The sequence below is a fragment of the Gambusia affinis genome, linkage group LG16 (genome assembly GCF_019740435.1).
Source record: "Gambusia affinis linkage group LG16, SWU_Gaff_1.0, whole genome shotgun sequence".
Classification (NCBI taxonomy): domain Eukaryota; kingdom Metazoa; phylum Chordata; class Actinopteri; order Cyprinodontiformes; family Poeciliidae; genus Gambusia; species Gambusia affinis.
The window spans coordinates 20268390-20280515 of NC_057883.1; the positions used below are offsets into that span (position 1 = coordinate 20268390).

A 12126-nucleotide genomic window follows, 5' to 3' on the forward strand; every position below is an offset into this window, starting at 1 on the left:
TAAAATGAACAGCAAATTAAAAATACTCCTAAAGGAAGTTTTTTCCCCATAAAAGTTACTTAAGTCGATCTAAATGAGTAAATGTAATAAGTTACTACATAAATTTGGCGATAACAGCTTAAAGCTAACGAAGCTTCTGTATCCAAATAGAAGGTTTAGTGGAAGGAAGAATTGTAGACAAAGTGGTTTAATCCAGTCCCTCCAGGAAGATTTTACGATTCAAAGTTTTTAAGTTTTGCGCGCACTTGTCATTTTCACCAGTCACTGAAACTTTTCGATCGATTGCATGTATTTCCATTTTCTTTGACTAATCACTGCAACTCGACTGAATTTTGATCAATTCTCTTAGCTTTCTTCTAATTTAACTTCTTGTTTCACAACCTGCAAGATGAAAGCATGTGTGCAGGGCCTTTTTGGGAACCTAAGTATATTTTCATTTGCAGCCCCTATATAGAAACAAGTCAACACCAAATGATTTGTGATTCCTAAGCTACTATACTAGTTTGTAACATACCTGCTATCATTTGTAATTAGCTTAGCACTGACATTAAGGGTATTGATTTTAATTTAACTGGAGTAGCAAACTAAAAACAATTATTTACATTAATTAGGGACAAATTAACCCATTATTTGTGCACCAACCATAAAATCAATGTGAATTTTTTTTTTTATCCAATGTTATTTTAAAAATATATATTTTCATCATGCTAGCCCGGTGCTCTTGGGGGCCCCCTGGTGGTGTGTTGCCCGCTCTGCATGTGTGACATGCAGAATTTGATTCTCAAAGTTACATCTGACTGCAAATTAAATGTGGTTCTGGAATAAAGTAATTTAAGTGGTTGTTATAGTAAAAATTAGGTTCATTTAATATAAGTACAAGCAGGCAGAACCTGCACTACTTCAGTAAAAAGTAGCGTTCCAAGGAAGTAAAATTAAAGATGTATTTTATTAAAAGAGTAACTTGTCAGACCGTGGAATTTAATATCTTTTAAAGATGTCTTTAGACAGACAAATATTGAAAATGTACATGCAAAGGGGAGTATTCTTAAGGGAAACATAACTTAGTTACAAAAACAAACTTAGACAAAAAAAACCCAATATAAAACCTATATAAAATGTCTGAAACCAAAACTTAAAGTAGTTGTTTTATTATTTATAATATTAGAACTGGATAAGGTAGTATAGTGACAACTCAAGTAAAAGTTTAAAAAATGGTACATAACCACTTGCAGAACAAAAAGTTGTCCTAAAAGTTACTCAGATAAATGTAACTAGTTACTGCGCACATCAGACTCAAAACATTTCTCTAAAAAACTTCTCCAAGATCCCATGAAGAAGAACATTTCAGACTGAAAACTGAAACGTTATTGTTTCTCCAGGAAACACCTGGAGACAGGTTCAATTTTAAAATGTTCTGTAAGAAAGAGAGACACCTGCTGGTCTAAAACAGAATTACACGAGGTAAATAAAGTGGTGTAAAATTTATTTTGTTACAGCAATTGTTCAACATTTTGTAAAGGACTCTTTTTTTCTCTTTTGCAGTCAGTTTGAATGGGTAAAAATAAAAATAAAAAGTATAAAAATACAAAAGTATAAGTAGATAATTTAAGAAGTTCAGTGGGGGAACCTTAGTAAAATCAGTGCTCACATTTCTCCAGCTTTTAGATCTGTAGTTCTTTAGCTGATCTGAGGATGATCAGTTCTTTCAGATCCAATTGTGAAATACATCTGATCACCTCAGGATCAGTTTCGCTCTGGACCGGCTCCCCTACAAACTGCTGGTGAGCTGCTGAAGAAACAGCTCCAGGGTGATGCAGATTTGGACCTAATATGTTACATCTGAGCAGAATCAGAGGCAGGAACATGCTGGGTCTCAGCTGTAGGGCTGGTTCTGACTCTGGATCAGAGTCAGTCTGCTCCTCAGGTTCTGGCAGACGGCTGACAGGCTGCTGTTGTCCTCCAGCAGCTTGTTGTGTTCCTGGATGAGGCGTGAAGAGGTCTGCTGCTCCTTCTGCTCCTGCTCCAGCTCCGTTATGAGCTCCTCTCTGAACAGAGACCAGCAGAACCGGGTTGGTGGGAAAAACTCTTCCATTAGTGCAGCAGTGTTTCAGTGCAAGTGTTTCAGCAAAAATCTCTCACATGCAGATACAAGCAAGGGTCTCGCTTTTTTTGAAAAGAAAACTATGTTAGCCACTAAAAAATTCAAGATGGCCGCCATGATTTTTTAAGATAGCCACTAAAGTTCTCATGGAAACTAAATTTTGCATTAAAATCAGCAACTAGATGAATGTATTTGGTGTTAGATCATAGTCTACATATTTTGAAACATAAAAACTTTTAGATTTTCTTGATCTTGTGTTCCCTTTTTCCATTTTCAAAATAGTCACAATGCTTGTGATGGAGAATACATGTTTGCACTGAAGTTGGCAGTAGTTTTCCACAGCTAACCAAAAAGTTAGCTTCACTAACCACTACTTTGCTAAACAACAATCTTAGCTCTGGTAATGCTAAACCGCTAACATAAAATATTATCAGAAGCTACAGTTAAACATATAAAAAAGACCATAAGCTAATAAAACCACTAAGCACATAAAAACATTAGCTAAAGCTAAACCCATTAAAAAAATTACATAAGCTAATGTGAAACATATAAAAAAATTAACAGAGGGTAATTATAAACCACTAAACACAGAAAACTATTAGCTAAAGCTAATGCTAAACTGCTAAATCCATAAAAAAATTAGCATAAGTTAATATTAAACATATTAAAAAACTAGCAGAAGCTAATGCTAAACCAATAAGCACATAAAACTATTAGCCGAAGCTAACGCTAAGCCGTAAACATATAAAAAATTAGCAGAAGCTATCGCTAACCATTAAGATGACTGTCACAGTTTATGTCACATATCTTCATCTGGTGCAAACGACAAAGTCCTCAGTTTCTGATTTTGCGACGTATTATTACTATAAATTGTACGAGGGGGATAACATGACATAAAGTTCATCTAAATCATGAAATTGGGGAATTTTTTTAAGGCAATGATTGGTTTAAAAGATTCAAAAACATCTCCATCAGGTGGAGGAAAACGTACTTCCTGTTCAGAAGGTGTGCGATCTCGGATTGGACTCTCAGATACTCCTGAGCCATTCGAATGTGCTGCTCAAACACAGTCATGGACTCCCGGGAGTTTGGACAAGGAGCCAAAGGCTGAAGACAGAAACAACAGAGACAAAAACACAAGAAGAAGAAGACAGTGAAGACTGAGAATCCAAGAAGAGTTTTTGTTAATAATCAGACGTTGATGGGACATTTGGTTACATTTAAAACAAAGTGAACGCAAGGAAAAGTAATCTACAGTTCAAGACCTTTAAGACAAACCCAGTGATGTGAACGTACCTGTAACTGATGGTCCAATTTCTGGTAGACGGAGGGAACCGGGCTTTCTGATCCCTCGGTACCTGAACACAAAGTGACACATTAATGTAACAGTGAATATAACCGTGAAGTAACAGCCACAAAATGACATTACATTACCGTAACAGTCACTGTAAATCAACAGTAACATTAAATTAATCGCTAAAGTTGATGTAAAAGCAGAAGTGAAGATATGTAGCAGTAACTGTATCAATAAAAGTAACAGTAAAGTAACAACTGTAAATGTAAAATAAAGGCAAAAATAACAGTGAACTAGCAATAACAAGAGTAAAGTAACAGTAACAAAAAAGTAACAGAGCAGCAGTAATGTTATCTAGTCATAATGTAACAGTTACAGAGAAACAAATACTAACTGAAAGTAAAAGTAAATTAAAACAACTGTAAATAAAACAACAGCTAAATAAAAGCAAACCATCACTAACAAGAATAAAAGTAAAGTTATTAACAATAAACAGCAACGTTATTAATAGTCACAATAAACTAACATAATAAAAAGTCAGTAATAAAAAGCATAAAGTGAAAGTAACTTTACAGCAGCTGTAAAGCAGCAATAAAGTAACATTAACCAGTAACAGTTAAAGTTAGATTTAAAAAGTAGCATTGATAGCAATGTAACAGTAAAAATTACAGTAGCTAAAGAAGCAATTACAGCTAACAGTAACAGTAAAGTTAACTGACATGACAATAAATGACTGTTATAGTTACAACAAAGTTATAGTAAACTTAGTTCATTAGTCTCTGCTTTTATAAACCTCCATCTGACCCGATGCGCCTGCAGGAGGAGGAGCTCTAAGTGGACCTCACCTGTCGGGCTAATGGTCATCCTCAGCTCTGATTGGCTGCAGGTGTTGACAGAGCTGCTGAAGTGGGCGGGGCTTTGACTCTCCAAGCTGGAGGTTCTGGAGACAGCGGCCCATCGTGACGCAGCCTGGAGGAAAGAATCAGAACATCAGCTGCATCTCAGCTACTAATATTCACAAATTACTGGCTAAACTCTGCTAATGTCGAAAAAACACAGCCTTGCAATTGTGGCGTTTACATTAAATAAGAAATTAAACTAAAAATCACACGTGAATGAGCTTGTTCGCACAATACAAATATGTATGTAAACAGTTACATGAGATTAAATTCGTATTATATTCATCATCTATCAGCCATCAGCAGACGTTAGCATCGTATTCAGGCGTTGGAGCAGGAGAGTCCAAACTTTTTCCCATGTGGGTCAAAGCTGTCGACTCAAACGTAGCCTGATTATTTATTATCCTAGACTTTAAAGGGATTTTTATGACAGTGTATTAGGAACAAAAAGCAGTACATTTCTGCCAAAAACTCATAAATTTAATGATTGATCAAGGTTTTTTTTGTAGAACATTTCCATTAATCTAAAAATTATATTTTCTTTCCCAAGGAATTTTCTTACTGTCAAAATTTCTGAGGTTTTTGGCAAAAACTTACTACTTTATTTTATTTTTTTTCTTACAATGGCCTCAATACACAGTGGCAGATTTTGCAACCTTGCTGTATTAAAATAAAGACATGTAGTTTTTAGTTTATTTTCAGTAAAAATAATAGGATTTGTCTCAAAACGTTTGCTATATTTAGCCAAGTCTAAGAAGGAATAAAAGCTGCTGGTCATGTGACGCATGTCGTGATGCGTACAGTTTTGCAACATCCATCTAATTTGATACGGCTGAAAAACTTTGTCCTTCTATCAAAAAGGGTGAGATTTTGTTTTTTTTAATTACTGCGTTTCCATTCAGCGAGTTTATTCTCCTAATTTCAATCTGTGTAATTCTAAAGTTGATGGAAATGCTTAAACGTGAGGAAGTGTCTGTTTTTTGATTTCCTGTTACCTTTGGAGTTCTGACCTGCGGCGGGTTTCTGTTCTCAGAGCTCTGCAGCGTTTCCTCGCCACCAGATGCAGATCTGTGTTTGCTGTGAATGGTTCCATCGGCACACGAGCCTGAAGTCGGGACACAAAACCCACAGAATCACTGATTATTACCAGGAAACAGAAACAGATTCTGCTGAGCCTCACAAACAAACTTTAAACTTCAAATTTCAGTTTTCTCAGAATAAAAACTCTCCGTTTTCTGAGCCGTTCCTCCAGGTGGAGGTCGGATTGGGTTTCAGTCAGAACCAGACCAGAGACCCTGGCAGCTGGGTCTCTGGTCCGTTTCGATGAAACATCTGTTTTAAGTTTAATCAGAGCGAAAACATGAACATTTCTGCTCAAATATGTAAATATTTATAACCAAAAACAACTGAGCATTCTTTGGACAAGCTGTCAGAGATTTAAAGGGGCAGCGTCACGTATTTACCAGATTCATGGAACCATTTTATATCACAACTGAATAGTTATTTTACCTTCCAGTTGTTAAAAAAAAAAGCCACATCCACCCGTCCGGTGGGATCGTTACCTGTGCTTGTTGCGGATGAGGAGCCACTTCTGTTGGATGATGAAGACTGGTGAGGAAGATTGAGGGGCTCATCAGAACCTGGGAAGTACTGCAGCACACAAACAAGGAACTAGTTACATTTTCCTGAGTAACTTTAAGGGCAAAAATTTACTTTTAAGAGTATTTTTACTTTTACTTGAGTAACTTCATTATGAAGTAGCACTACTCTGTCTGGATACTCGAGTCACTGCGAGTAACTAAACTGCAAAACTCATCTGCAGTTTTGGTTAAAGTTTCATAAATTTTATATTCACAGAAACTGATTTTGTCATTTTGTAATGATGTTATTTATCCAAATTACTTTCCTTTTGGTCTTTAAAATACCAAAATGACCACATAGCCTTATATTTTAGTCAGTCTGATGACATAATGTTTAAATATGAATTGATTTATGTTTTGATCGGTCACTCTGTACTTGAGTAACTTTTTTATCAAATACTTTTTACTTTTACTTAAAATATGTCAAAGTTTTGCTACGTGGGTACTTTACCCACCTCTGCATGAGATTAGAGAACGTAACAGTGGTAATTTAATGAGTTTTATTTATGTAATTTAAGGCGAGGGTGTTCAAACTGGGGCCCGCGGGCCATTTGTGGCGATTGAACTGATTTTTTGCGGCCGCACAAACACAACTCAATAACTTCTGATAAACTACGACTTTTAATTCAAAATCTATTTACAAAAATATTAGTGGATTAAAGATTTTATCATCTTTTCTAAGCTTTCTGGTTTTTGTCTGTTGTCATGGTAACTAGGACCACGTCTACTCATTGACCTGAACTCTAAAGTGCATTTTTGTGCAACAAAATCTGCGTTTAATTGCTTTTTTCAGTTTTCTTCAATCAACCCAAAGAAAAAAATGCAAAAAACATTTTTGCAAATTCAGTGCCATTCCTACAAAAAACTCTGATTATTTCTTTGAGTAAAATAGTTTATGCTTGTTGAATAAGTTTAAAAAAGCAACATTTTTGGTGATTTTCGTTTTTAAAGATATTTTCTGACCTTAAATGTGACCAAATGTTTGCACATCTTTGACTTAAAGTCTGTTGCAGTTGCAGGAGAGCGTTACCTTCATCAAGCTGCTCATGGTGTCCCGGATCTCGCTCATAGACGGCCTTTGACTAGGCTCTTTGTCCCAGCAGCGGGTCATTAGTGTCTCGATGGGTTCAGGAAGATCCTTGATCAGAGGAGGACGAGTTCCTGCATCACAACAACCGGACGGTTGGCTTCGTACGTAGCAATTCATTTATGAATGAAACCTGTGTCACTGCATCACATCATAATCCCACCAAATGCACATCTAAACAAACTTCTGTGAAACCTCTAAAAATGCCTCCAATATTAGAGTTGGGTAGTTACTAGTTACATTTACTTGAGTAACATTTTGAAATTGTACTTTTAGGAGTATATTTACTTTTACTTGAGTAATTTTATTATGAAGTATTTCTACTCTTACTTGAGTAAAACTTCTGGATTTTCTATCCATTGAATGAAAAACAAACACATTTTAAAAAAATCTTCACCAGACACACACACCTCCAGTTTTTGTTAAAGTTTTATAAGTTTTTTATTGTTATTTTTGTTACTTATACAAATTATTTTCAGGTTCATCCTTAAAATACCAAAGTTTCCACTTATATTTTGTGCCACGTAATTTTCAAATATTAAATGATCACTAATTTGATTAGTTACTCGGTACTTGAGGAAACTTTTTACCAAATACTTATTTACTCTTCCTTGAATAATTTCTTTAATGGCTACTTTTTACTTTTACTTGAGTAAAAATACGTTGAAGCAGAGCAACTTTAATAATTTTTGTGTATTCTGCCTACCTCTGGTTTTTGATGTGCTTCCTTTTATTGGATTTGTTATGATCTTGTGTTAAAACTGTCAGCTCTCATTGAACATAAACATAAACACTGAAATTGATCCGAAGACAGCGGCGGCCATTACTACTTCTATAAACAGTTCGCTGCTGTGTGACGTCAACGTTCTTCTTCTGCGCGTGCGGGTCGCTCTGAGGTCATAAACACAGAAGTCTCGTTGGGGTCAGGTTTAGTTAGTCAAAAGATCGGATTTCAGGAAAAACTAAAAATCTGAATTGAGCATGAAGACGTGCTGTGTGAAGTTGCCATAGTAACCCACCTCTGTGCACCGCCCACATGATGCAGAACGCCGATCCACCGATCTCCTCGAAGGGCTTCCTGCGGGTGATGACCTCCCAGAGGATGATGCTCCAGCTGAACACGTCACACTTCTCGCTGTAGTTACTCCCTGAAACACCAGACAGGAGGAGAAGCTGGAGCTCAGGTAACGAGAGAGCTTCACAAACACCATCAAAACTTTGATGATTTTCCGCTAATGTCGAAAAAAATAAACTTTCGCAAGTGTAATGTTTCCATTCAATAAGAAATTAAATTAAAATCAGACGTGAATATGCTTGTTCACAGGATAAGTCATTAAAATCAGGCCGAGCCTTCGTCCTCCAACAACTTCCTGCCGTCTTTTCCGCCAGTAGTAGCATCCGGCGGCTGATCCCTTCCGTGATGCAAAAAGTAATAATTCCACTGCAGTTTTTTGCAAAATATTATGGGAGAAACGTTTTTACATGATTCTGACTTGATCTCAGAAGATTAAGTCATAATTATAAAGAATTTAAAAAAATCTGAATTCCGAGAAAAAAGTCGCAATTCTAGGAAAAAACGAGTTTTGAGAAAAAGTCGCAATTCTGAGAAAAATGGAATTCTGAGACAAAAATTGCAATTTTAAGAAAAACTGAATTCTGAGGCAAAAATCACAATTTTAAGAAGAAAGGAATTCTGAGAAAAAGTCGCAATTCTGAATAAAAAAGTCACAGTTCTAAGAAAAAACTAATTCTGAAAAAACGTTGGAATTCTGAAAAAACATCGGAATCTTGAGGAAAAATGGCAGAACCCTCAGGAAAAATTTTAATTCTGAGACTAAAGTCAGAATTCTGAGAAAACAAAATTTTTTCAGTGGCACTAATCCTTGTCCGTAAAATATACTTATTTAAATATCTCCAAAAAAAAAATTGCTTTCTTTGAAACTGGTGAGTTTCCATGAAGCCAACTGATTTTCGTAATTCCACTTTGTGCGATTCTCTGGTCAGTGGAACCGCGGCCAGCGGCAAAAATGCAGCCGAAGCGCCTCGGACCTTCAAACACCTCGGGAGCCATCCAGGCGGCGCTGCCCTTGTTGTTGGTCATGCAGGTCTGGATGTCGCACGCTGTTCCAAAGTCACAGATCTTCAGCACAGTTCCCCGAGCAACGAGCAACAGACTGAAACAGAGAGACAGAAATCAGAAGAAAACCACAGGATCCTGATGCATCATGGTCCACCGGTGCTTTTACTTTGGCGGTTTGAGGTCTCTGTGGATCAGAGCTTTGGGCTTCATGTTGTGCAGGTAGGCCACGCCCTCCGCGCACTGCAGGCACCAGCTCATGGCGTGGGCGGCCGTGTAGTGAGGCAGCGGGTCGGCGCTGTGCAGGACTGGAACACGACAACAAAACTAAACTTTTTCCACAATGATAAATAAAAACAACTGTAATACCAGACAAAGGCAACATAAGTTTTTAATGTTATGATTTCATTTACTGAGTGAAAAAAAGCTTTCGAATTCAGTCAAGTGTGGAAAAGTGCCAGTAAATTTGGTTCTGATAAAAGACACAAAACTAGAATAAATCTGAAATCTATGCATCTCTTTCTGTGTTGTTTTGTTTCCCTAAAGAAAATGATAAATAAGTAGCCCTACATTAACATGTTTTTAGCAAAAAGTAGAAAGAAATTACTCAAGTAAGAGTAAGAAAGTATTTGGTAAAAACTCTACTCAAGTACTGAGCAACTGATCAAATTAACAATCATTTAATATTTGAAAATTACATCAGCTGAACCAAAATATAAAGTTACTGGGGAATTGTTGGTATTTTAAGGACAATAATTCATATAAGTAACAAAAAATAACAAAATCAGACAAAATAATTTTTTCTAAATTAATTTCGTTCAATAAAAAAAACTTATGAAACTTTAACAAAAACTGCAGGTGTGTGTTTGTGTTTGGTTAAAACATGTTTGTTTTTTATTCAGGTAGAAAATCCTGAAATTTTACTCAAGAGTAGAAATACTTCTTAAAAAATACTCAAGTAAAAGTAAAAAGTACAGCGTTACATCGAGCTATTTTTTAACCAAAGGTTACTGAAGTAATTGTAACTGAGTAAATGTAACTAGTTACTCTGTGAACGAGGCGATAAGATGAGACTCACGGTTGTATAAAGAGCCACATTCTGCGTACTCCATCACCAGACAAACCTGACAACACAAAAGAAAAGATAAAAAAAGGAAACATGAAGCACCATGTAGCAATTTAATTATCTATTTGTTCAACATTTTGATGAAATGTGGAGAGAAATAATTTATTGTGCAAATTTATTGTCATCTAAAGAAATATGGCAGACAATGACTCAAATCTAAACGATTTAAGCATTTAATTTACTCCAGAACTCTTAGCTCATTTTATATTTATAAACAGAACCAGCAGAACCCGGTGTCAAATGTTTCAGTAATCTGTCGGGTTCTCACCGGGTCGTCACAGGAGCCGTACAGCTTCACAATGTTGGGATGACTGACCCGGGAAAGCTGCCGGAGCTGCACACATGCAAACAAAAACAGGTCCAAATAAAAATGGAAAACAATTCACATCAGCAGCAACAAAGACACAAAGATTAATCTGGGTTTTCTGTTCAGAACCCAAATGAGACCTTTAGTAATAATTACATCTATGAATCAAATTTGTTGATATTAGGATTTCTAATTCATGCTTGAACTATTTCTAGTTGTGTAAAATAAAATTAATCATTATAAAATATAATGAAATGTTTTGTTTTAATCTTTTTATTTTAAGATTTTATTAGATAGAATAATTTTTAAAAAGTATATCGTTTTCATGATTTTCAGCTCTGGAACCAATAGTTCCTTTAAATAAATGAAAATATTTTCATTGTTTACAGTCACCTTTGATTTTTAACTAATAAACATTTGTTTCTTTTAAGCCTTTAATATCAACATTTTAACATTGCTTTCTTGTTATTTTCTTCCTGCTTTTTGGATGAATGTTGGTAAATAAATAAACGTATCTTACCCTAAAAATCATAGGCAGTCATTTACGGCTCAATAGGTTCTATTTTACCCGAAAAAAGTACATTTACTACATTAAACTCCGAATATCATAAACTATATTTTAAATAATTGATATTTTCACCGAGGTTCAAGTAAGTTTTGCAGCCCTGTGTAGATTTTATTTAGCAAAAATAAACCAAAAAAGGGCTTTTTGGTTAGAAAAAGGATCCGAACTGGCTCCCCATCAGATACCAGCGTTGGTTAAACTGGACTTAACCTGGATCTCACCCCGGTCAGTGTTGGTTCTGACCCATAAATCATGGATCTGTACCTCCACCAGAAAGGCGTTCCTCTCTGCGTCGCTCTCGATGGTCTTGATGGCCACATCTTTTCCTCTCCAAACAGCCTTGAAGACCACACCGAAGGTCCCTCTGCCCACAGCCTGCAGCCACACACACGGAACCTGATGATGGAACCGCTGATCCGAACCGTTCGTGCAGGAACTTCACAAGCTCGGCCCTGAATCTCGCCTCGAACCTCTTCTCGACTGCAGAACCAGAACTTACCGCTTCGAACAGGATATCATCGTACTGGATGTCCTCAAACACCATGGTCCCCACTCTGGGCCGAATCGGAACCAAGCCGCTGCTCCGTCGCAGATCCAAAGCACCAAAACAAACTATCTGCAGTTTGAGGAAGTGGAGTACTTTAGCAACCTGGATGTTTAAAGTCCGGGTGTTCCTGAACGCCTCACGGAGGCGGAAGAGAACAGTGCTCCAGGTCATCACGTTCATACATCACGTCCATTCCACACGTTTATCTTCGCGCAAGAGTAGATTTATGGAATTTACGTGATTTAATTTAGGTTCCTAAACGCAGCTTTACTTAGATAAAAACATCCACTAGGGGGCGACAACACACATCAAATTTCCGTTTACTTGCACAATATCTCCATTCCGTCACCTTCCTAAAATAATGTCATTTTTTGCTAAAAAGGGGATTTTGACGAAAATAAATACTTATTATTATTATTATTATTATTATTATTATTATTATTATTATTATTATTATTATTATTATTACTATAAACACCCCTT

General features: G+C 36.3%; 1 protein-coding gene across 2 annotated transcripts; it reads right to left on the reverse strand.

Annotated features, from left to right (window-relative positions):
• Nucleotides 1-939: 939 nt before the first annotated feature.
• Nucleotides 940-11829, reverse strand: LOC122846497 (mitogen-activated protein kinase kinase kinase 7-like). Of its 2 annotated transcripts, none has more exons than XM_044143507.1 (14): nucleotides 11596-11829; nucleotides 11361-11471; nucleotides 10493-10558; nucleotides 10177-10222; nucleotides 9268-9406; nucleotides 9071-9195; nucleotides 8041-8169; nucleotides 6965-7095; nucleotides 5857-5944; nucleotides 5290-5399; nucleotides 4241-4364; nucleotides 3398-3459; nucleotides 3093-3208; nucleotides 940-2045 (listed from the first exon to the last, which is right to left on the reverse strand). In XM_044143507.1, exons 1-14 carry the CDS (start codon nucleotides 11821-11823, stop codon nucleotides 1874-1876), a joined length of 1647 nt encoding a protein of 548 aa, XP_043999442.1. In that variant the 5' UTR covers nucleotides 11824-11829; the 3' UTR covers nucleotides 940-1873. The 2 variants fall into 2 exon arrangements, with proteins under 2 accessions (XP_043999442.1, XP_043999443.1); XM_044143508.1 differs by having other exon boundaries at nucleotides 1233-2045; nucleotides 5305-5399.
• Between the last annotated feature and the right edge of the window lie 297 nt (nucleotides 11830-12126).

Excerpts from the sequence above, each read along its gene's own strand:
- LOC122846497 (XM_044143507.1), bottom strand. The coding sequence starts at position 11,823 with ATGAACGTGATGACCTGGAGCACTGTTCTCTTCCGCCTCCGTGAGGCG. Across the intron at positions 10,559-11,360 it reads GGAACGCCTTTCTGGTGGAG|CTCCGGCAGCTTTCCCGGGT; the intron begins GTACAGATCCAT and ends GCATGTGTGCAG. Across the intron at positions 7,096-8,040 it reads CATGTGGGCGGTGCACAGAG|GAACTCGTCCTCCTCTGATC; the intron begins GTGGGTTACTAT and ends GTTGTGATGCAG.